Source organism: Ictidomys tridecemlineatus, chromosome 7 (assembly GCF_052094955.1).
Source record: "Ictidomys tridecemlineatus isolate mIctTri1 chromosome 7, mIctTri1.hap1, whole genome shotgun sequence".
Classification (NCBI taxonomy): Eukaryota; Metazoa; Chordata; class Mammalia; order Rodentia; family Sciuridae; genus Ictidomys; species Ictidomys tridecemlineatus.
The window spans coordinates 60,084,654-60,110,308 of NC_135483.1; the positions used below are offsets into that span (position 1 = coordinate 60,084,654).

The 25,655-nt window shown below is 42.6% G+C and overlaps 1 protein-coding gene across 1 annotated transcript; it reads left to right on the forward strand.

The window, feature by feature from the left end:
• The first annotated feature begins 1,004 nt into the window (after positions 1-1,004).
• Positions 1,005-16,748, forward strand: Prdm14 (PR/SET domain 14). Its single transcript, XM_078017057.1, has 7 exons — positions 1,005-2,777; positions 3,536-3,589; positions 3,679-3,836; positions 5,786-6,053; positions 10,765-10,967; positions 13,372-13,473; positions 15,871-16,748. Exons 1-7 carry the CDS (start codon positions 2,072-2,074, stop codon positions 16,132-16,134), a joined length of 1,755 nt encoding a protein of 584 aa, XP_077873183.1. The 5' UTR covers positions 1,005-2,071; the 3' UTR covers positions 16,135-16,748.
• Positions 16,749-25,655: the final 8,907 nt, after the last annotated feature.

Consider the following 25,655-nt stretch of genomic DNA (forward strand, 5'->3'; position numbering starts at 1 on the left):
CCCGCCCAGAGCCAAGTCGCTAGTTCCTTTTAGCGAAGGGGAAACGGCGGACGACTGGGGTGGCTAGGAACCGGCCAAGGTCACCCACCTTTACCAGGGTTTCCCCACCCTAGATGTTTCCCTCTGTGAATGTGAATAGAATTAAGCTCTCCCTTTTCTTCTTCAAGGGCCGGCATGCGGAATAAAAATGTGGTCGTTGAGCACCGGTACCGGTTTGGACTTTGGTTTTCAGAGCCCAGTGCTTCCAAGGTCGCAAGTATTAGTCAGAAGGGTCAGAGGAGACGATACGGGGTGGGGGATGGGGGTGGCCCTTTTGTGGTTCAAAGTCACTTAAGGAGTAAAAGCCCAAAACGACCATCTCCTCACTAGGCGTCGGTGACCAAGGTCCACCTGGCAGGTTTTATCAGGTTCATCTCTTAGGAACTCGAAACCGAGAGACAGGAGCGCAAATTTAGGATTGGGGTCCCCGCTTTGGGGACGCCTGTTCAGGGCGGGTGTGAGCGCAGAGGTGATTCCTAGCGACCCTTGCCCAGCTTTGGGCTCACAGAAGCCTGGAGCGGCAATAGTGCCAGCCTCAGAAAGCGGGTAGCAAGTGCTCTCCACTAGAATCCGGGGAGGGCTTGGAGGACTGATGAGTTAAGTGGACGACCTCTGGGGACCCTGGGGCGATTCGAGTTCCGGCCAATGACTGCGGTGGGCGGGGAGAAGGTGGACCTGGGAACCTGCGTGGGCCCGATCCCTTCCCTCGCCCTCTAGGTGCCGGCGGCGCCGCCCGCCCACCCTTCTTTTTAAACCCGCTCGTCCCTAGAGGCTTGCCGGAAGTCTCCTAGTCCCTAGCGCACGCCCAACTCCTGGGTCCTGGGCAGTTGGATTCCCAGAGGTAGGTGACCCTGGGTAGGGGACCCAGTGTTCCAGGCTGCTCGCTGGCGCAGTTGGTTTGGATGGTCCTTTTTGTTCTCGCGGAGGCTTTTTCTTCTAATGTCTTTCGACCCCCAAGTTCCAGATCCTTGGGGTCGGACGTGGCAGGGAGGAGGCTGGGGAGGAGACCGGGAGATGCGTGTGTCGGCTGACCTCTTCTCCTGACCCGGTGTTCTTTAATTTCTGAGTCACGACCCTGGTTGGCTTCTTTATTGGGCTCATTGATCTTGTCCTGAAGACCCGCCAGCCCCGAAGGGGCTTCAGATTCCTCAGCCTTGGTGAACTTGCTGCCCTTCCATTGAAACACAGTTCTTTTCCCGGCGGGGACCCCGGAGGCAGCGCGGGGACGGGCTTCTTTGCCCTCTGGTCTGAGCCTGGACCTCGCTGGCTCCCGAGAGGCGACCTGGTTCCCCTTAAACCCTAGGTTGGGATGACTGGAGTTTCCGAGGGAACTGGGAGATGTGGAGGGACTCCGCCGGCGTGAAAAACAAGAGGCTGGCTGCGAACCCCCCAGGAAGCCGAAGCTGGTGCTCAGCTCCTCTGCATGCAGCCCGGACACCCAGTGCTTCGGGTTATACCGCGGGGCTTGCAGCCCGGCACATATTCCTCGGACTTTCTTGGAACTCTTGTCTACACGGTTCGACTCCGGACCCTTGGCTCTTCTTTCCCCGCTAGGGACCCGAGCGTGCCTGGAGTGACCGCCTGTTCTGAAGCCCTAGCACGGTTCTGCGCTAGGCTCCCGGTACCCGCTCCGCTGGTGGAAAGGTCCGGTGGCTCAGACTGGTCCTCTTACGAGTTTTGTTGAACAGGGAAGAAGGAGGGAACAGAAATTTAAACAAGTTTGCCGGAAACGGGTTGGGGGGTCGAATGCGGAGAGGGGTGTTGGAATCCAACAGGGCTTGGTCCAGGTGCGTTTGGAGAGGAAACGCCAAGACGATAGTACCCAAAAACCTGGAGTCGGGCGGGATCCCGGCCAATTTTCGTTTGGTGATTTTTGTATTTGTTTTTATTTGATAGGTCTGGCGGGATCGAATTGGGAAGTTTATCCAGTTAACTTCGACCTGGGGTAGACTTGGGTGGAAGAAACCGGGCGGGCAGGAGCACCGCCAGGGACGCGTTTGCTGTCCCGCGGACTCGCACAGCGTTGCCCGCAATGGCTCTGTGGGCGCCAGGTGAAGCCGAGCTCCAAGACAAGGTGTGCTACCCACTCGAGAGGTTCCAGAGCACCCCCCAACAACTGGCTGCTTACTACCCGCCTTTTTCTGCCTATGGGCACTACAGGAGTGCCTTGTCCAGCACCGAGGAGGATTTCCAGCCGCTAGGGCGTCTGGAGGCAGCGGTGTCTGCGTCCCAGGGGCTGACTCCTTTCCCCCTCCCGATGACATCTCCCTTGTTGACCTCGGATCTGGCTCTACAGAGGGAGCCACTCTATGATCTGACTTGGTACAGCAAGATGTCACTGTGGTACCCAATTCCTCACCTCCCCAGGGAGGTGCCACACTTTCCGAGTAGCCAAGAGTACTCCAGTGCCAGCAACGAAGATTTGGTCCCCGTTGGTGGCCCCAGCGACAGTGGCCAGGGTTGTGGACCTGATACTTCAATTCCGCCGCTTCCTAAGGAGGCCTCCTTGTTATCGCAGGGGCAGAAGACCTCCCAGTTAGCATCTCGGTCCCCCAGCAGGAGATTTGAGGATGGTCCCAAACAGCTAGACCCAGAAGGGAAATCACCTCCTCCTCCTTGTTTCCACTTCACGAAGGAGGACCTACACTTCGTTCTTTATGGGGTTACTCCCAGCCTGGAACAGCCAGCCCGCTTCCACTATGCGATTTCCGACTTACTCATCCCCGCAGACAGTTCTGGTAAAGGGAATTCACACCATCAGGAGTTGGACTGTATGGGAACAGGGTGGGAGCCAATAGGTTGAGAGTCAGCGGAGTGGGGGGTGTTAGGCTCTACTTAATTGCATAATCCCTAAGGTTGGTTTTAGTAAAAGCTGAGGACCAGGAAAGAAATGGTTCATGCAGAAGCCTTGGGGGCGTGCAAGTTTCTGTACTGCAGCCTCAAGTTCTGCATACTTGGTGCCAGTCTAGCGATCTACCTTGACCTTAATTAAGAATTATCTCCGGGCTGGGGTTGCGGCTCAGTGGTAGAGCACTTACCTAGCTTGTGTGAGGCTGGGTTCCATCCTCAGCACTGCATATAAATAAATAAGTGAAATAAAGATTCATCAGCATCAAAAAAAAAAAAGAAAGAAAGAAAAAAGAATTAAAAAAGAGAGAGAATTGTCTCCAAGGCTGGGGATATAGCTCAGTTGGTAGAGCGCTTGCCTTGCATACACAAGGTCCTGGGTTCAATTCCTAACACCACAAAAAAAGAATTCTCTCTGACTCTCAAGTTTGCAAAATGGAATTAATTACTTCCATGAAGGATTGCTTTGGGTCTCAGATGAGAGATTATGTATGAAAAGCTCATGGTAAAGAAGAAGGAAAAAATAATAAGGAATAGATAAACATCAAACTCAGTGATGATTTCCTCTAAGGAGTAAGAAGGGAAATTATAAAAGCATTTTCAAGATATTTTTAATTGAAAAATTTTTTTAACCCTCCCTTTTTCCTAGGGTCTGATCATATTCCTCAAGTTCTGGATAAAGACTCCATTCAGCTTCCAGAAGGTGGGAATCGTCCTTGCTTGGATTTCTTTCTCCAAACTAATATGGATCACTTTCCTTATTCATTTTTTCCTGCCTTGGGTTTCTCCTAGGTCTCTGCATCATGCAGATGATGTTTGGTGAAATTCCACATTTTGGTGTGTTCTGCAGTAGCTTTATTGCCAAAGGAATCAGGTTTGGGCCCTTTGAAGGTAAAGTGGTCAATGCCAGTGAACTCAAGACCCACGGAGACAATTCTCGGATGTGGGAGGTAAATATCTTCTGGTGTGTCTGCTTCAAGTGGGGAGAGAGACTTGGAGGGAGAAACCTTGTCCTTTGCCTCTGCAAGAGTCATAGAGAAGGGACAGCAGCTGCTCACTTCATCAGAGGCATCTCTGCATGAATTACTTGGTGTCCCAGATCATTTTAATCTGTGAAGATTAGCCATTGAATATACATGTAAATTTTTATTTAAAGAATTCATATGTGTTCTGTTATATTTGTAGAAAGACTCAATGCTTTAAATATTGTAGGGTGCTTAAATTATGCTGAAGGCAATAAAAATGGATTTTAGACATTGATATTGTTTACCTATAAAATTAGCAGAGGGTTTATGAATTGATACTCTTCAAGCTAGTGACAGTATATGGGGCGTGCTGGTGACACTGCACTTTGTTAATATGCAGGAGAAAACCATTTGTAAGAACTACTAAGTATCTTAAAATGTTAAACATTTTCATGGGGCTGGGGGTGGGGCTCGGGCTTGCCTGGCACATGTGAGGCACTGGGTTTCCATCCTCAGCACCACATAAAATAAGTAAATTAGTAAAACAAAGATATTGTGTCCATGTTCCACTAAAAAAAAAAAAAAGTGAACTTGCTGTGCTAGCAGTGGAAAAAGAATTACGGCTCCATCCATATTGTTGAAAACTAGATAGAAATTAATCTGTTTTTAAGTGGTGGGGTTAAATGTTTACCTTCCCTCTTCATGAAATTAACATACGCTTACAAAATTTGGGAATCAACAAAGCCTTAGGACTGGGTGTGGTGGCATATGCATAGGATCCCAGTGACTCTGGGAAGCTGAGGCAGGACAATCAAAAGTTCAAGACCAGCCTTGACAACTTATTTTGAGACTGTATCTCAAAAAATAAAAAGGGCTGGGGGTCTGGGGTGGTGGCTCAGTGGTAGAGTACTTGCCTAGCATGTGTGAGGCACTTGGTTTGATTCCCAGCACCACGTGTAAATAAATAAAGTAAAGGTCCATTAACAGCTAAAAAATATTTAAAAAATGAATAAATAAAAAGGGCTGGGGATGTAGCTCAGTGGTAAAGTGCCTTGGGTTCAATCGTCAGTACCCAAAACAAAAACAAAAGTGATAGGATTAGGAGTTAGATTAGTCAGTAGTAGAGTACTTGCCTAGCACAGATAAGAGTGTTGGGGATTCAATTGGGTTGGATCCCAAATACTGGGGGGAAAAAAGAGAGAAAGCAAAAGGAGGAAGAATGAAAGTATGGATCTTTTAAAAGTATGTCCCCTATGGAGATATCCTTAAGCTAATAAATTTACTTAGGCTTACACAGATTTATATATTTCTTTTAATGATACAGAAATCTGAAGTAGCTAGGCATGGTGGTTCACACCTGTAATCCCAGTTTATTAGGAGGCCAAGGTAGGAGAATCACAGGTTTGAGGCCAACCTGGGCAACTGAGTGAAAATTTATCTCAAAATAAAAAGGGATGTGAATGTAGCTCAGTAATAGAGTGCTTGCTATCACATGTAAGGTCCTGGATATTGTCCCTAGAACCACAAAAACAAGACCCAACCCTGATTTACAGAAGTATATTTGGTGTAAGATTTGGATTATTGTTAAATCTACTGAGATAGGTTCTTGTTATGATACTCAGGCTGGCCTTGAACTCCTGAACTCCAGTGATCTTTCTGCCTTAGCCTCCCAGATAGCTGGGACTTCAAGCTCATATTGCTATGCCCAGCCTTTGATGTTTTTTTGTTTGCCTAGGAAAACTATATACATGTAATAAACACAATTCTTTGTAGCACTGGAGATTGAACATAGGGCCTCATACACATGAGGCAGTGTTCTACCACTGAGCTATGCCCCTAGGCCTGATTATTAATTTTTACTACATTTACTTTATAGATTATGCAAAAAAAGAAAAAAAAGTACAAATCCAAACTTCATGTCTTATTTCATTTAGGTCTTTGAAGGTGGTAATTTGAGCCACTTTATAGATGGAAAAGGTACAGGGAATTGGATGACCTATGTCAACTGTGCCCGATTTCCGAAGGAGCAGAACCTGGTTGTCATACAGTGTCAAGGGCAGATATTTTATGAGAGCTGCAAGGAGATCTACCAGAACCAAGAGCTCCTTGTGTGGTATGGAGACTGCTATGAGAAATTTCTGGATATTCCTGTGAGCCTTCAGGTCACTGAGCAGAGCAAGTCGCTATCTAATCCTTCTGAAGGTGAGCACCCATCTGGACCTTCTGGTGGAAGAACTGGGCTCTTTTCCTAAACCTTCTTTGCAGAGCTTCTCCATCCCAGGTGTGATGCATAAGGCTAAATTGCAGGTGTCTCTAAGGGGGTCATCACTCAGCTGAAAGAAATTGTTTCTTCTTTTCCAAGCTACTTCCACTCCCAGGGCATCTTTTTTTCCCCTACCCTTTCTTCCCTTCCTGAGAATAAAAAAAAAAAAAAAAAAAGTGAAGTAAATGGATGCCACTTTTGCCTTAGGTGAGTCGGGTTTAATCTCTGCCCTGATAACAATGCTGATAAAGAAAAAGTGCTTAGAGCAGTGTTTTTTAAATGGTGGGTTGCAGTACCTTAGCGGGGTAGGAAATCAATTTAGTGATCAAGACCAGCATTAAAGGAAAAAAAAAAAAGAATAGGAGCAAATTAGAAGAGAAAATATTGATGGGAATCACTTAAGAAATAAGTGTTGTGTTGTGAAGTTTTTGTTTCAAAGGGATACATCCATGTTGTTGTCAAGTATGAAATGTATTTATTGTGTGTCGCAGGCAAGTTGGAGAAACATTGAGCTAGGCTTTAGTTTTCAAACTTGAACCACCTGGGGATCTTGTAAATTTGTCAGTTCTCATTCAGGGTTGGAGCCCACTACACATATGTGTTTGTGTGTGTGTGTGTGTTTTGTAGTGCTGGGGATTGGGAACCCAGGGCCTGGCACATGGCTGGTAAGCACTCTACCCTGTATCCCTATCCCAAAACTCTGTATTTCTATGGGGATGCTGCTGCTGCTGATGGTCCTTGAATCACATTAGAGTAGCAAGAAGTTGGGGACCACCAACACTGTGAGTGAGCCTCTGAAATCCCTTTCCCACCCCCATCCTAGTCTGGGGATAAGAACCCAGATTCTCACATGAACCAAGTGCTCTACTATTGGCCTACATCCTAGGTCTGGAATTTGCATTTTTAATTGATTTTGTGTTTTTCCTTACACATACAAATGTTTGGGAACTACTAATCTACTATGTGGCACAAGACTAATTAGATTATTACGTGTAATAATATAGTATCATAATATAATAACATAATATCATTATGATATAATAAATGTACTAAATCACAGACTAAAGAACATGTGATTTGCTGGATGCCTTGGCACTGGCCTATAATCCCAGATACTCAGGAGGCTGAGGCAGAAGGATTGAAAGTTAGCAAGACCCTGTGTCAAAATAAAAAAATATAAATTTTTAAAATGGGTTGGGGATGTAATGTAGCTCGGAGGTTGAACGCTTGCTTACCATGTGTGAGGCCCTGGGTTCAATCCCTAGTGCCATGGAGGAAAAAGAAGAAAAGAGAAGAATGCTAATTAACTTACAAAATATAATCATCATCCTTTGGAGAAATCATTTTTTTAAAACTGAACTATTAGCTGGGAATGGTGGTACACACCTGTAATCACAGCAGCTTTGGGGGCTAAGGCTGGCAAGTTCAAAGCCAGCCTCCGCAACTTAGAGAGAACCTAAGCAACTTGGCAAGATCCTGTCTCAATAAAAAGGGCTGGGGATGTAGCTCAGTGATAGTGTGCCCCTGGGTTCAATCCCTGGTAACCACCCCCCACAAAAAAAAAAAAAAAAAACTAATAAATTGTCGAAAAGGAAAAAAAGCTTTGTCCTTGAGGATTTTTACTATAGCATCATCCATATTAATGAGAAATGAAGACAGCCTAATTGCTGAACAGTAGAATTGTCATTAGGTAAACCATAATATATTGTTACCATAGCAGTATGCAGTTGTGGAGGTCACAATTGTAACAAGCAATAGGGTAAAGACTTATGGTGGAGGAAAAAAATAACATACAGTGGGTGACCCGTGTTCCAGTTCTGAACCAAACTGGATGTTTACAGCATTATTAGATGACCTGTAATTGAGCATTGTTTGGAAGGGAACTTTTAAACAACTTAATTTGTGGGGAAGACTTGTAGATTAATTCATTGTAGATGTTTTCCATAAATATGATTTTGAACCCAGGTCCTCTCCCATGCCAGGCAAGTGATCTACCTGTGAGCTACCACCCCAGCCCAATATTAATTTATTTTGACATAAGAAAGAAAGATTACAGGTGCACACCTGTAATCCCAATGACTCAACTGGGGAGGCTGAGGCAGGAGGATCCCAAGTTTGAGGCCAGCCTTGCAATTTAGTGGAACCCTGTCTGAAAATAAAAGAAAATGAGCTGGGATGTAGCTCAGTGGTAAAGTGCCCCCCTGAGTTCAATCCCTAGCCCAAAAAGCCCCCAAAGATTCCTCTGTGGTACTCTGTCAAAAGAAGTGTGTGTGTGTCTGTCTCAAAGGCTTTTTTGTGAGGACTTGTCTTGAGTGGGGAGGGAAGGGTCAGGACCCTATGTGGGTAAGTTATTGGAGTGTGTGTGTGTGTGTGTGTGTGTGTGTGTGTGTGTGTGTGTTGGTGGAGGTGTGGGGCATGAAAAAAACTTTTTTGTTATGGTGAGAACACTTAACATGAAATCGACCATCCTGAAGACAACTCTTAATCATTACTAAACAATATAAACTGTTTGGGCAGAAAGTATCAATATCAGTGTTGGGAAACCCCTTGGCTTAAATGGAATGGTTGATTGCATTAGGAGGAAGAAAAAGGAAAGAAACACAATAAAATCAGGTTAAGGTACAGTTCCAAAGAACTGATCAGGAAATGGAGTTAACTGAAGCTCAGTGAGGATCACTGTTTTATTTCTTCCTAACTAGTTATTCTTATGCAAAATCAGTATTAGACCCCCCCCTTTTTTTTTTAATTTTGGTGTTCTTTGTAAAATGTTTTGATTTGTAGAATCACTGACCAGACCTAGTTTGAAGAACCTCTCTTTTACTCCAGGAAAGGCAGGTATTTCTGAGCAGTGAAAATTCTAGCCCAGAGTTGAGATATCCCCTTCAGCAGGGGGATTCTGAGAATACTAAGCTCCTCCATGAAAGTGACAGGCAGGATGAAGGTTCTTCCTGGGTTGGCTGTTGCCTTCCTGGTTATTTACTTAATGAATGGTTTATTTCCTTAGTCACCTGTTGTTGACCATGCCTGGGACGGAGTTGCCAAATAACAAAGCCCCTGGTGGACAGCTTCCCTGCTGTCCTGATGTTAAATGATTTCTATCTGCAGATTCTTGCATAGTCTCACGGTAGGCTCTTCTCCCTCCTTGGGAGCAGACAATGAGGTCTCCATGGTGCATTTCATAGTCAAAGCCACTTTATCCTCCGGATTCCAGAGTGTCCTCAGCAGGGGGTATTTTTATAGGTGGCCCCTGTTCTGTCCCCTGCCCCCAACACATAGAATCTCAGGACCTCAGACTTCCTTTGCTCTAACCTCTCTCCTCCCCACCCTGCCTCTCCTCCACTAACAGAAACAGATTTACCTTTCTCAGATTTGCCTGCCACCTGGTGACTTGGTATCACAGGGTTAGAATTCAATCAGACATCACAGTCACTCTGTGTTCAGGAAGGTAGGATGTTTTCACCCTACTCTGTGTGAATATTCTAGATCTGGAGTCTCCCTGAAAAGTTCAGGCAAATGAGTTATAAAATAAAGAGGGAAGAGCCTGGGAAAGCCAGCAGTGGGTAATGGCTGTTCAGAATGCCTTAGGCACTACACACGCCTCCATATATCACCTTGTGACAAGGCCAGGAGAGAAGGAGCAGCAGAACTGAATAAACCACTCTTAAATTAGGCTGGAGGGAGGATTTCTTCAACTAAAATGTTTCAGGGAAGCAAAGAGAAAGAGATCTGCAGATGAAGACATTTAAGAAACATATAACCATGCTGTTGTATAGACTGTGTAGACTTTGAATCCTAAGTTAGTCAAACTGTAAATAACATATGTGTATTTCTAAGGAATAAGTTGATTTTTTTTTTTTAGGTATGACAATGGCATTATGGTTTTTTGTTTTTTTGTTTTTTTGTTTTTTTATTTGATACTGGGGATTGAATCCAGAGACACTTAACCACTGAGCCACATCCCCAGCCCTTTTTATTTTGAGACAAAGTCTCGCTAAGTTAGTTAAGGCCTCGCTAAATTGCTGAGGCTAGCCTTAAACTTGTGATCCTCCTACCTCAACCTCCTGAGTCACTAGAATTACAGGCATACACCACCACAACTATGATTGAACTTTTTTAAAGTCTTTACCTTCTAAAAATAACAGTTTGAGTTATTTATGAACCAAATGATGTATTAGAACTCTAATCATTATGGAGAGAAATGACACAAACAAAACTAAAATTTGCTATAAGTTAGTCATTGTCAAATTGGTGTCAAGCACATGAGAGTTTATTATACTTTTTTGGGGGGGTACCAGGGATTGAACTCAGGGATTCTTAATCACTGAGCCACATCCTCAGCCCTTTTTATTTTTTATTTAGAGACAAGGTCTCACTAAGTTGCTCAGGGCCTTGATAAGTTATTGAGGCTGGATTTGAACTGATGATCCTCCTACCTCAGCCTCCTGAGCCAGTGGGATTATAGTATGCACCACTGTGCTTGGTAAGAGAATTTATTACATTATTATTTTGACTTTGTGGGGAGACTCCAGATCTTGAATACTCACACATAGAGTAAGGGTGAAAACATCTGTTTACAGTTTTAAAATCCTTTGGAGGAGTAGGAAGGGCTAAGTGGCCAGCAAACCCACTGGCACTTCTTGTGTTTGACAGAATCTGAAGAAGGTTACAGATGCGAAAGATGTGGGAAAGTGTTTACCTACAAATACTACAGAGATAAGCACCTCAAGTATACCCCCTGTGTGGACAAGGGTGATAGGAAGTTTCCCTGTTCCTTCTGCAATCGATCTTTTGAGAAGCGGGACCGCCTGCGCATCCACATCCTTCACGTCCATGAGAAGCACCGGCCTCACAAGGTGAGTGGGGTGGGGTAGGGTGAATGAGCTGCGGGCCCTGTCATTGCACTCTGCTTTCACATCCCTACACTCCTGGGCACCAGTGGAGGGCCTCCTGGGGGCTGATTGGAAGGGCACTGCCTGGCAGGGAGTTCTCTGAAGGAGGTAGACAGATATACACCTTAGGTTGGGTGCCAAATTGCTTCCCAGAAAAGGTATCCATTTATGGTCCACCCACCTGGGCTTATGTAGTAAGCAGCGACTGCTCTCCTGCCAATAAAACTATCCTTTTTTGATAGATGGGAAAGGGCTTTAGTTTGCATCCTCATTATTAATAAAGTTTAGATTTTAAAAATATATTATTTTTATTTGCCTGTGATTTGTCAGGGTTTTTTTTTGGGGGGGGGCCTTTGGTAATTAGGATTGTACCAGGGGTGCTTTACCACTGAGCTGTATCTCCAGCCCTTACACAGCCCCACTAAGTTAACCAGATGGCCTTGAATTTGAGATCTTCTTGTTATCCCTGGGATTTTGGGTTGCACCATAGTCCCCACCAAATAATTGCTTATAAGAATACCTGGTGAGGGGCTGGGATTGTAGCTCAGCGGTAGAGCGCTCTCCTAGCACATGTGAGGCCCTGGGTTTGGTCCTCAGCACCACGTAAAAATAAATAAAATAAAGATTTTTTTTTTAATATTTTATTTTTTTTAGTTTTTGGCGGACACAACATCTTTGTTTGTATGTGGTGCTGAGGATCGAACCCGGGCCGCACGCATGCCAGGCCAGCACGCTACCTCTTGAGCCACATCCCCAGCCCAAATAAAGATATTTTTAAAAAATTGTTAAAAAAAAAAAAAAAAAAAAAAAGAATACATGGTGAAATTAGCCAAGCTGGGGCTAAGGAGTAGCTCAGGGGAATGCTTAACCATTAAGCCATATCCCCACCCCTTTTTAATATTTTATTTAAAAACAGGGTCTCAGGGAGTTGCTTAGGGCCTCAGTAAGTTGCTGAGGCTAGTTTTGAACTTGCAATCCTCTGCCTCAGCCCCCTGAACAGCTAGGATTACAGGTGTGTGCTGCCATTCCCCGTTTACATGTTAAGATTTTTTTCTATGTCTAAGGATATTTTATTTTCATATTAAATTAAAAATTTGGCTAGATAGAGAATTTTGTTTTTATTCATTGATCTGTTAAATTGATACATAAGGGCTGGGGATGTGGCTCAAGCGGTAGCGCGCTCGCCTGGCATGCGTGCGGCCCGGGTTCGATCCTCAGCACCACATACAAAAACAAAGATGCTGTGTCCCCCGAAAACTAAAATAAATAAATAAAATATTAAAAAAAAATTGATACATAAAAGTTGTCCATTTGTATGGGAGAATTATGTGATTTGTGTGTGTGTGTGTGTGTGTGTGTGTGTGTGTGTGTGTGTTGACATTGTGTGATGTTAAAATCAGAGTAAGCATATCTACTCAAACATTGGTTGTTTTTGTCTTTCTGTTTTTCATTTTCTTTGTGGTGCTGGGGATGGAACCCAGGACCTTGTATAGTACACCCCCAACCCCCTGACAACCTTTTGGTGGCTGTGCCTTTAGTAATTTTTTCACAGTGTGTAACTGAAGTGTGTATGTCTTTTGACCCCCCAAACTAGCCTTTTTTGTAGGTATTACATGCCTCAGATCACCTGTCTCCCTGCATTGCCATTATAGTTTACATATTCCCCGACACCCCTACCAGATTTTTAGCCTGTTACTTCTAGCAGAGTGTTAGGCACCTAAAAAGTACTGCATAAATACTTGCATTAATCACACAGTGCCTGCGGGTTCACTCATGAGGAAGGCAGATAGGTATTTTGCCCATGAGGAAGAACAGGAAACAAAGATTCAAAGTTTACTGACTTGGTCAACAGCTACTTCTTTTTTTGGTACTGGGGATTTAACCAAGAGGCAATTTACCACGGAGCTGCATCCCCAGCCCTTTTTCTTTATTTTTTTTTAGTTTGAGACAGTCTCACTGAAGTTGCTTAGGATCTCACTAAATTGCTGAGGCTGGCCTGATACTTGCAGTCCTCCTGTCTCAGCCTCCTGCATTGCTAGGATTATAGGCATGCATCATCATCCCTGATTCATGTGAAGCTTCTGACACCCAAAGGTGCTAGATGAAATACCTAAAGTCATAGCATTAGTGTTAATAGAACTGGGCAGAATCTAGACCAAAGCCCACACTGCCTGACTCTTTAGCTTACCCCAGATGTCTTTCTACCTCTTAAGTGAACCCTCAGCTTGGGGAGTACAATCGATCCACTGCTTATAGACACACGCACACAATAAACATAAGAGTTCTTTCAGCCCCCGGTGGACAAAATGTCAGGATAGACTTGTTAGAGGAAGACAGGGCTTCAACTCTGTTTTTCTTTCTCACCTAGTGTTCTACATGTGGGAAATGTTTCTCTCAGTCCTCCAGCTTGAACAAGCACATGCGAGTTCACTCTGGAGACAGACCGTACCAGTGTGTGTATTGTACAAAGGTAAGTGGAACCTCCTTCTGAGTGGTATATCTAGCATCCTGCATGGTAATCCATGGGTAAGAACGGGAGTGTAAAGCCTAGTTTATAATGTGTTTTTGGTAAATATTAGTCCAATTAACCAGCCCAATCCTCATTTGCATCCCACAAATATGTTCCAGATGGTCTAAAGAGGCTGAAGATGGTCAGACATGACCTCCTATAACCAAGCTGGCATTTGGAGCATGTGTAATAAACTATACCCTAAATTATAATTATAGAGATCTGATGATCACAGACACATAGAGTTTAAGAGCATGGCTACATGAAGTGGCGCACGCCTGTGATCCCAGTGGCTCGGGAGGCCAAGGCAGGAGGATCACAAGTTCAAAGCCAGCCTCAGCAAAAGCGAGGTGCCAAACAACTCAGTGAGACCCTGTCTCTAAATAAAATACAAAATAGGGCTGGGGATGTAGCTCAGTGGTCAGTGCCCCTGCGTTCAATCCCCAGCACCAAAAAAAAAAAAAGAATTTAAGAGCATGATCTTGGCCAAGGTTCAAAGAGCATAGCATGATGGACTTGGACTTGGTTGTAACCTTGTGAAAATTCATTAACTTCTCTGTTGTTTAGTTTCTTCATTGGTAAAATGGGAGAAAATAGTCTTCACAGAGTTTTTAGATTAAATGTATAAAACTCACTTAAAAATGCTTGACATATGGTAACCACTATTGAAATGTTATCTACTATTATTACTACTTAAATGTATGAAGACTTAATTGGGGGAATGCTGTTGATGTAGCTTTCTAGAGAGACATGGTGGGTGACTTCTAATCTATGTTACACAGAATATAGAGTTAGAAAAACAGGGAGGGGGAGAAAAAGAAGACAAAAATGAAGAGGGATTAGAAGTGAGAGATTGCTGGAATAGAGATAATTTGTTCATGCTTTAGGAAAAATGTAACAAAATAACCTCCTTCTGTTTTGATAATAAGCATCTATACTGTCCAATGTGTACCCATTGCCCTATGTGACTATTTGAATTCATAAAAACGAAATAAATTGAAAATTCTGTTCTTAGGTTGCACTGGGCACATTTTAAACTCAGTGGCCATACATGGCTAGCAACAGCCACATTGGATAGCACAGGTACTGAGAGAGCATGCCTGCCATTGCAAAGTTCTGTTGGAGAGCACTGGTAGACTACGCTTCTATCAGTGTCATGAAACAGACGGGTGCATCACACTTGTGCTGAATACTGCTCAGCAATAAAAGAGGAAGGAACTGTTGATAAGCACAGCAACCTCAGTAAACCTCAGCAAATCCTAGAAGGTCACTGATGATACTGTTCCATGGATAGAACATTCTTGAAATGACAGAGTTATAGAAATAGAGAGTAGATGAGTGGTTTTCATGGTTTAAAAAGAAAGTGGGAATGGAAGGGAATTTGGTGTGCTCACAAAAGAACACTATGGTGGGGGGAGGGTATCCTGGGGAAGAAAATGTTTTTGACTCTGTCAATGTCAACACCCTGATTGTGATGTTATAATAGAGTTCTGGTGTAAGACATAATCATTGAGGAAAACTGGGTAAAGGGTCTATGTTTTTATTTACTATTGACTATAAATCTATAGTTATCTCAAAGTTTAATTTAAAAAAGGAAAACTAATAAGGCACTGACTTATGCAAAGACATTAGCCCATACTAACCTGTCCTTTGGTAATGCAGTTTGTCTTGAAGGATGTCTTATTTAAATGCTGGCTCCTGGGTCTTGTGTCATGTTTTTTGGGGTGTCACGCTCTCTAGGGTAGAATTGATAATGTTTTATTGGGTTTGGGGAGGTTTTTTTGGTAATTTTGCTTTTGAGTTTTGGTTTTGTTTTTTTTTTTTTTAATCTTTTTGTGGTGCTTGGGTTTGAACCCAGGCCTTTGTGCATACGAGGAATCACTCAACTACTGACCTACACCCCAGCCTGCAATCTGCATTTTTAACTGGAGTTCCCAGTGATCATAGCCAGGGCTACTCAAAACTAGCCAGAATGACAAAGCAGTCTAGTTCTTTTTGATAAGGCTTCTGCTGCCACCTTGAATCTAAGATATTTGTTCATTGGAGAGGTAATGGAATGACATCCATATTAGCAACAAGGAGCTGGGTACTATCGTGCCTACCTGTAATCCCAGCTTCTTGGGAGGCTGAGTGAGGCAGGAGGATCACAAGTTCGGGATCAACCTGGACAATTTTGCAGATCTTGTCTCAAAATGAAATTTAAGAAGGACTGGGGGATTGTAGCTCAGCGGGGAGCACTGGTTTACCAGGGGTGGGGGTTGGGGGGGTTCCTGGGGGTAGATTTATTTATGCCTTTCTTAACAAGTTGACCAGCCCACAGAAATTGGCTTTTTTCCTTCTGCTTTCTGTTCTCTGCAGAAGTTCACTGCCTCCAGCATACTCCGCACACACATTAGGCAGCATTCTGGGGAGAAGCCCTTCAAGTGCAAGTACTGTGGGAAATCCTTCGCTTCCCATGCTGCCCATGACAGCCATGTCCGGCGCTCTCACAAGGAAGATGACGGTGGCTCCTGCCTCATTTGTGGGAGAACCTTCCCAGATTCAGATGCTCTTTATTGCCACATGCAGTTTCATGAAAACCTCTCGCCATCCAAGTGGAGCAGTGTGAGAGTGGAGCACTGAGAACCAAGGACTTGGATGCCCTCCTTCTGGTTCTTGTTAGGGGTGTGTCATAGGAACAACTGGTCATCCTATTGAACTGGCCTATCTGCTGAACTTACCAGAATATTGACAGTGGCTTTTGCCGAAAGGACTTTTCACAATTGTTCATGAGACTAGAATGCTGATCAGCTTACCTACAAATAGTGGGAGCTGCAGGGTGACAGTGCCTGGGAGCCTGAAGATCCAACACAAGCTCCCAGAGTGTCTCTTCAAGTCCCCGCAGCTCAAGGATGACAGACCGATTCCTAGGTTTCGTAATGGAAGAAAAGGAGATCTTCTCTCTGCTGTTTGCTGTGGGTTCTTGATTGTACCGTCTGTGGCTGTCAACTGTTGAATTTCTTCACACAACAAATTTTCCTAATATTCACCCAAGCCAGAACTTCTTCAGAGGTGAATTAGTCTTTGATATTTATGTAGATTCATTTTAAACCTTTTTGTTGTTCCTACCCCTCCCCCACCACATGATAAATGTATGTTTAGCACCAAACAGAATTAGAGGGCACAGCCATTACCAGTTGCAGAAGAAAAATCATAGCCAAATGAAGAAAGTCTAAAAAAATAAACATTTTTGTTGCTCTGGCTTTAATTCTGATTTCATTCCTGATAAAGAAAGTGGACTACTTTTTCCCATGTCTTTCTGTCTTTCCAGGCCCAGGGTAACACAGAGAGTGCAAAATTAAATAAGAGAGGCCTGCTGAAACAAAGATAAAGGTTTTGTACAAGGTATCCCAAGGCTGATGTTGGGGGTGGGACTCAGCTTTTCTAATGTGCGGAGAGATGGTCTCACCTCATGTGGGTAGTAATACACTTGTTGGTTGAGCATCAACTCTACATGATGGTACCACTCACTGAGTGTGTCACTGTGTAGCAATTGAAGCTGAGATGAAGGAAGTAGTGGGAGATCACTCCCACTTTGGAGTAGGATTGACTCTAAAGATCAACCTCTTTTGATTGAACTCAGGGGCACTCCACTACCAACCACCGAGCCACATCCCCAGCCCTATTTTATATTTTACTTCAAGACAGGGTCTCACTGAGTTGCTTATGGCCTCACTGTTGCTGAGGCTGGCTTTGAACTTGGGATCCTCCTGTCTCTACCTTCCAAGCCACTGGAATAACAGGTGTGCACCACCACACCTGGCAAGACTGACCTCTTAACCACTATGGCCAGTTTATAAAATCCTGCTAAGGAAATGGCATTTCCTATTAACTCTCACATTCTTCCCTACACCAAGGCAAACAACAAAACGCTTTTTAACTTCTATATTACAGTGGAATGCATTATAATTTTTATTACACAAACAGCACAATGTTTCATATCTCTGGTTGTGTACAAAGTGTATTCACACCAATCCGTGTCTTCACACCTGTACTTTGGATAATAATGATCATCACATTCCACCATCATAAAATATTCACACAAGGGTTGGGGCTGTGGCTCAGAGGTAGAGTGCACGCCTACATGCGTGAGGCACTGGGTTGGATCCCCAGCACCACATACAAATATGTGTCCACCTATAACTAAAAAAATATTAAAAAATAAAATTCACACAAGGTAAAGGCTCTGCAAGCAACCTGAGCTCCTAAGGATGTGAACCAGCCCTGGTCGTGGTTTTGTTGACCACCTAGGGGTTTAGGGGTTTGCTTCTCCCTGTAGCCATAACCCACTGTCTCAGAGTGGTGCAAATTCAATATTGAACAGATGTGCCTTCCAGAGGGGGGCTCCCAGCAGTAGCAGGGTCCTTTGAGCAATAGATATATGCAGGTGGAAAAGCAGTGACAGATTTTACTCCAGGGAATTCTTTGCTGCCTTGACTAGGTCTGAGTAATTTATCCTAATGGGAATGTGCCCTGTTGTTTTCGGACTATTTTAGTTCATGTTAATTAAGTCAGAACAATGGTCTTGAAAAGATTGGGGGGAGGGCTCATCATGTAATTAGGCAGCCTTTCTTTCTCTGCAAGTTCAAAATATATTACTTAAAACACTTCTTACTGCTTAGGGGTTTGAATATTGTCCTTTTGTTTTTTTAAATATTTAAAGTTGTAGATGGACACAATACCTTTTTTATTTATGCATTTTTATGTGGTGCTGAGGATCGAACCCAGTGCCTCACGCATGCTAGGCAAGCGCTCTATCACTGAGCCACAACTATGGCCTTTGAATATTGTTTTTAAATTGAATAGTAGAATAAGTCCCCAGAAACTGGTATGACCCCCATTTTTTCATTCATTGAAAAAAAATCAAACTATTTTCTTTTTTGCAATTGATTAATAGCAAATTCAGGTGACTTTTTGTTTCTTTGTTTGTTTCATTTTGCTATCCAATAGTCACCCAAATATGTTCATGTCAAATAATACATGCACGCCACACAGGAAAAAATTTTGTTTTCTGGTATGAGGGATTGAACCCAGGGCACTCGACCACTGAGCCACATCTCCAGTCCTATTTTGTATGTTATTTAGAGACAGGGTCTCACTGAGTTGCTTAGGGCCTCACTGTTGCTGAGGCTGGCTTTGAACTTGCCATCCTTCTGCCTCAGCCTCCTGAGCTGCTGGGATTACAGGCATGCACCGCCACTCCTGGCCATACTGGAAATTTTGAGAATCACTTCATTCAATCTGATCTGTTTGAAAAGTTTTGAATATATTTATCTGGTTACATATCTCAGTTTTTGGTTTTGGAAATAAAGTAAATTGCCCAAGCTGGTCTTAATATCTTTCTTGATAATTAATCTGAAGCTTTTTTATGTTTATTTCTGTGTATGTCACCTCTCTAAATATGATTTGAACTAGCTTGTAGCACTAATAAAAAGTAGAAGACAAACCACTTTATAGAAAGTAGAATTGAGATAGGGCTGTGGTTGTGGCTCAGTGGTAGAGCGCTTGCCTCGAATGTGTGACTCACTGGATTCAAGTCTCAGCATCACATATAAATAAATAAATAAAATTGGAGCTGGGGATGTGGCTCAAGCGGTAGCACGCTCGCCTGGCATGCGTGCGGCCCGGGTTCGATCCTCAGCACCACATACAAACAAAGATGTTGTGTCCGCCGAAAACTAAAAAATAAATATTAAAATTCTCTCTCTCTCTCTGTCTCTCTCTCTTAAAAAAAAATAAAATAAAAGTCCATCAACAACTAAAAAAATTTTTTTAAAAAATAAAGTAGAATGGGATTAAAACTCTGAACTAATATAATTGTGATGACTAAAAAGTGTTATAAGCACCAAACTATATAAAAATATAGAATATGGAGTTGCCCACCATTTCCTCATTGTATAAAGTTGATCAAGAAATTAAATTTCTGAGGTCTTACATTTTCATCCATAAAATAAGGCAATAATTATTTTGTAGGGTGTTATGAGAATTAAATGAGACTGTGTATACTGGGTGATGCTTGATAAATATTTCCTTCTCTTTAACTGTTACCATAAAAGGTAGCCGAGTGTAGAGGCACACATCTGTAATCCCAGCAACTCAGGAGGCTGAGGCAGGAGGATTGGAAGTTCCAGACCAGCTTGGGCAATTTAGTGAGACCTTCTTTCAAAATTGAAAATTAGGGCTGAGAATGTAGTTCAATGGTAGAGTGCTCCTGGGTTTAATCCCCAGGACCCACAAAAGGAAAATTCTCTTGACTTGACCCATTTTTTTACTAAATCCAAAATTTGGGGGAAGTGGAGCTCAGCAGTCCATAATGAGTTCAGGAACCATTACTTTATTTGCTTTCACCCAGTTCCTGAAACAGCAGTGAATGAAAGTTAGTAGCATGGCAAAATCACAAAGCCATATATTAGGAGAAAGCATTAGCATGTAGATTGCAGGCAGAGCAATCTACTTGCTTACTGGGGTTAGTGGAAAAGCAGAGAATACATTTGGTCATTTTACTGTTGTAAATAAGGAACTCCGCAGAGAGGGAGCCTTGTTATGGAAACTACTGTTAGTTTCTCTGCTCATACTTCTTTGCCCCACCTGATTCTATCTGCTAAATGATGGTTCATTCCTTAAACAAAAAATGTATAAAAAGGGACATTTGAAACCCTGGAAAAATGAAGCTCGAAGTAGAGTGGCATCAGTGATATTGATGGAGCACTTAATGGGCCCTCAGGGTGCCCTAGGACTTGGCCAAGTTGTCAGTTGCACAGCAAACAAAACTGTCAAAGTAGACAGATGCCTGGGACCCCAGTGGGCCTGCGGCAGGCTCAGTGTTGTGGCCATAAAGTCAGCTTAGTTTTTTACACAGGCAAAATACCGGAAAGATTGGGAGGAGCTGCCCTTCACAGTATAATAGAGCTGAGATCATGAGTACCATCCTAGACCCTCTACTACTGGGGGGGGTCCAGTTTTGACATGGTAGGTTGTAAGTGCTCTCAGAATGTCTTGACTTGTATCGGGGCAGTGATTGCATAACGTTGTTATGAACAAAGTTCAGGAGAACAAATTTGTACGTTGAATTCTCTCAGTAGAGACTAGGTACCATGACTCTACAATATAGAATTCTTCCTGCCTCCACACAGTGCTAGAAATCATAGCCAGGCCCTCCTGCATGGTAGTCTAGTGCTCTACCATTGAGCTACAGCCGTAGTCCTTTCAGAACGTTTTCACTGACAAATATTAAGATAAAATAACCAAATTTATTTTAAAAGAAAAAAGAATACAGAAATAACGGCCTCCCATATTAATAATTTCTCTGTAAAGTATGGGAATTCCATAAGGGGACACATTTTCTCTATGATTTAAAGAAGTTACATATTCAGGAAATTGCTTCCATTTGTTACTGCAAACAATTTTCACCTTATTGGTTTGTTGGCTTAAGTAATCTTTATAGTATCTTGAAATGAGATACTTAGCCTTAATTACTAAGGTAATGGTTAGGAAGGAGATTGTGGTTCTATTTTTGTATATGACATGATCTCAGGATAATGTATTCTTTTCACTTTCATTCTTTTTCATCCATATTATCAGAATTCTTATCTGGGGACTGGGGATGTAGCTCAGGGATAGAGCTCTTGCCTAACATGCACAAAGCCCTGAGTTCAAATGTGTAGTAACACACACACACACAAAGCAAGACCCTGTATATGTGTACCCCCCGACGTGTGTGTGTGTATGTGTGTGTGTGTGTGTGTGTGATATCAAAGGGGTTGGCATTTCATTCTTGATTTTTATAAATTCCTTAAAAGTGCTAATATTACTCTTCTTGCTTTCATATGTGTTCATATATCTATGTGAATTATTTTTTAAGTGCTAATAAAAATAGTAGGCAAGATTTAGGATCAAATTTGTGATTTTCCCCATTATTAACCAATTCATCTAGTGAGATGCAGTAGAGAGGGAAAACATGATAAAGTCACTCACTCATTATCCTTGATACATATATATTTTTTTAACCAGACGTTGAACTCAGGGGCCCTCAACCACTGACCCACATCCCCAGCCCTATTTTGTATTTTATTTAGAGACAGGGTCTCACTGAGTTGCTTAAGGCCTCACTGTGGCTGAGGCTGGAGGCTGGCTGCCTTAGCCTCCAGAGTTGCTGGGATTAGAGGCGTGCACCACCACGTCTGGCTTTCCATCTTGTTTTCAAGGACAGTTGGACAGTCTTCTTATTGTGATCGCTACAAGGCTGTCTAGACCTGATCCAGAGAAGGCCATTCAAAATTCTCTTGGTGAATTCTACGCTGAGTTATTTGAATTAAAGGTGCCAAAGCCAAACTCTCTCTAGGACCTGGTAGAGGTTGTTCCAAGGTTGTAATTCCTGTGGAGGGAGCCTGCTAGCTCTATTTCCTAATTCTTTTTTAGTTTTCTGGGTTTTTTTTTAATTTTTTTTATTATTAGTTGTTCAAAACATTACACAGCTCTTGACATATCATCTTTCATACATTTGATTCAAGTGGGTTATGAACTCCCATTTTTACCCCGTATACAGATTGCAGATTCACATCAGTTACTCATCCACTGTTTTACATATTGCTATACTAGTGTCTGTTGTATTCTGCTGCCTTTCCTATCCTCTACTATCCCCCCTCCCCTCCCCTCCTCTCCCATCTTCTCTCTCTACCCCATCTACTGTAATTCATTTCTCCTCCTTGTATTATTTTTCCCTTTCCCCTCACTTCCTCTTGTATGTAATTTTGTATAACCCTGAGGGTCTCCTTCCATTTCTATGCAATTTCCCTTCTCTCTCCCTTTCCCTCCCACCTCTCATCCCTGTTTAATGTTAATCTTCTTCTCATGCTCTTTGTCCCTACTCTGTTCTTAGTTACTCTCCTTATATCAAAGAAGACATTTGGCATTTGTTTTTTAGGGATTGGCTAGCTTCACTTAGCATAATCTGCTCTAATGCCATCCATTTCCCTGCAAATGCCATGATTTTGTCATTTTTTAGTGCTGAGTAATACTCCATCCATTGTGTATAAATGCCACATTTTTTTCATCCATTCATATTTCCTAATTCTTAAATCACAAATCCACCCCACCCCCTGGGTTTGCCCCAGGCAGGTGTGTCCCTAGATGGTAACAGCAGAATCTGACATCTTCTCTGCTGATTAGGAGCCTAGTTTACAGCCAGGCAGTTAAGAGTTTAGAAGAAGACCCTTGAGTACAGCCCCAAACTTATTGGTAATTGTCGATTGTCGATCACAAGGGCGTCTCCTAGATCACCAGTGACCTGGGCACTTACATGCTATTGTTTGTTACAAGATGTGACAGTTTTTGAGAAGGAGAAGAAATGAAAATGAAAAAAAGGGGGGGGGTAATTTTTAATCTGTATTACTTGAATAACATAAAAAAGAGACTAAAAAACAGGGATCTGTGTGTGAACTGTATTAGTTACAAAAATGTTTAAAGGCAAAACAGAAGTCCTCGAGAATCCTGATCCTATAATCCAAATGTCAGTCATCGATGGGTCTATCAACCCAGGATTAAACACTGACTTCAGTTGTAAAATCAGAAAAGTAGGTTTGTGGTTGTGGCTGTTTACTTATTCAGCACCTAAGATAATGCCTGGCCCCTAATGTCCTGACAATAGGTGCATGCTATCAGATTGAGAATCCATATTCAAAAAGAAATAAAGCGGGTTGGTGGTGCGGCTCCGTGGTAGAACCCTTGTCTAGCTTGTGTGAGGCACTGGGTTCTATTCTCAGCACTGCAGCATATAAATAAATAAAGTCTATTGACATCTAAAAAAATTTAAAAAAAAACAACCCAGCCATTTATTCATTAAGATATAATGTTTTGCCTGGCACAGTGGCACACACCCATAATCCCAGAGTCTTGGGAGGCTAAGAGAGGAGGATTCCAAGACTGAGGCCAGTCTCAGCAATTTAGTGAGACCCTGTCTCAAAATAAAAAGAATAAAAGACTGGAGATGTAGCTCAGTGGTAAAATGCCCTGGGTTAGATCTCCAGTAGCAAAAAAAAAAAAAAAAAGTAATATTTTAACTTCAGACAGGTCTTGTTGGTAGTAATAAGGAGCCCCTATGAAACTGAAGTCTTTCTCAAATTTCCCTGAAGCTAAAAATAAACTGCAGTGACTATTAAAGCCCAACCCAGGCTCCTAGGATGTTCTTTGCCACCACTGATTCCCAGTCATGGTGAGGGTGAGGATCTGAGAATCTGGTTTTCGTTTTTTTGAGATTTAAGTTAGTGTATTTATTTATTTATTTTTGAGATTTTAAAGTTTATTTATTTATTATTTGAAAATCTGAAATTATAGGTAGTGTCCAGAAGATTCTTAGGGTCAGAAGTTTGGGAATAATAATAATTAGTAGTAGTAGTAATAGTAGTACTAGGGATCAAACCCAGGAGTGCTTTACCACTAAGCTACATCCCAAACCCTTTTTATTTTTAATTTTGAGACAGGATCTCACGAAGCTACTGAATCTCCCTAAATTGCTTGAGTCTGGCCTCCAACTTGCGATCCTGCTGCCTCAGCCTCCTAAGCTACTGGGATTTTGTATCCCACCATACCCAACTACTGATTATCTTTAAAAATAGTATTTTATACTGTTGTAACATATACTGAAGGACAAAGGTGAGGAGATTTGGGGTGTTCCGAGCCTAAGTATTGCTTTTTAAATTTTCTCAAGAAGGGTTTTTACATCTCTGTAGTTCATGAAACAGCTGTTTAAGAAAAACGATGAGTTAGTGAGTTTGAGGTCCAAAATCAGAGATGACCCAAGAGCTAAAAGGCACAAGCAACCCAAATTCCCATCAATGGATGAATGAATAAATAAAATGTGTATACATACAATCAAATATTGTTCAGCCTTAAAAAGGAAGGAAATTTCCCATTATTTTCATGAACTGAAACACCACACTGTGTCCCATCAATAAGTACAGTTCCTATGGGTGGATTTAAAAATATCTATCCATTAGTCCTAGCTACTCAAAAGGCTAAGGCAGGAGGGTCACCCGAAATCAGGAGTTTGAGGTCAGCCTGGGCAACATAACAAACCCATCTCAAAAAATAAATATCAAAGCAAAAAATTAAAAATATGTTTTCATTAAAAAAGTTTTAAAGGAAAGAAATTTGATACTTGCTACATGGATGAAACTTGAGAAGATTATGCCAAATGATATAAACCCGTCACAAAAGGATAAATACTATATGGGTCCACTAACATGAGGTACCTAGAGTGGTCAAATTCATAGAAAGTAGGATGGTGGCTGCAGAGTCGTAGGGAGTTATTATTCAATGATACAAGAGTTTCAGTCTTGCTAGGATAGCATGCACATAATCCCAGAGAGCTGGGAGGCTCAGGCAGGAGGATCGCAAGTTTGAGACCAGACTCAGCAGCCTAGTGAAGCCCTAAGCAACTTAGTGAGACCCTGTCTCAAAATAAAAAATAATAATAATAATAATAAAAGTGTGGGCATATGGCTCAATGGTTAAGCCCCTTGCGTTAAATTCCCAGTACCGAGGGAAAAAAAGAAAGAACTTAGGTTTTCCAAGATGAGTTTTGGCCATGGATGGTAGAGATGGCTGTGAATGTGCTTCATGCCACCAAACTGTTAGTTTGGTAAATTCAGGTGGTAACTTTTTGTTTTGTGTATTTTACTGCAGCTTTTTAAAAAATGTTTTTTTTGAATCAGGTGAGATGGCTCATGCCTGTAATCCCAGCTACTCAGGAGGCTGAGGCAGGAGTTTGAGTCTCAGCAACTGAATGAGACTCTGTCTCGAAATAAAAAATGAAAAGGGTTGGGCGTGGTGGCGTACTTCTGTAATCCCAGCGGCTCTGGAGGCTGAGGTAGGAGGATCCCAAGTTCAAAGCCACCCTCAGCAATGGCAAGGTGCTAAGCAACTCAGTGAGACCCTGTCTCTAAATAAAATACAAAATCAGGCTGAGGATGTGGCTCAGTGGTTGAGTGCCCCTGAGTTCCACACCTGCTACCCCTCTGCACCTCCCCCCCCCCAAAAAAAAAAGAAAAGGAAAAGGAAGAGCTAGAATGTAGCTCACTGATAGAACCATCCAGAGTTCAATCTCT

What these genes read in the sequence shown, in the direction of transcription:
- Prdm14 (XM_078017057.1), top strand. Translation starts at nt 2,072, where the DNA reads ATGGCTCTGTGGGCGCCAGGTGAAGCCGAGCTCCAAGACAAGGTGTGC. An exon ending in CATCCCCGCAGACAGTTCTG is followed by an intron (nt 2,778 to 3,535) that starts GTAAAGGGAATT and finishes CCTTTTTCCTAG; the next exon opens with GGTCTGATCATATTCCTCAA. An exon ending in ACAATTCTCGGATGTGGGAG is followed by an intron (nt 3,837 to 5,785) that starts GTAAATATCTTC and finishes TATTTCATTTAG; the next exon opens with GTCTTTGAAGGTGGTAATTT.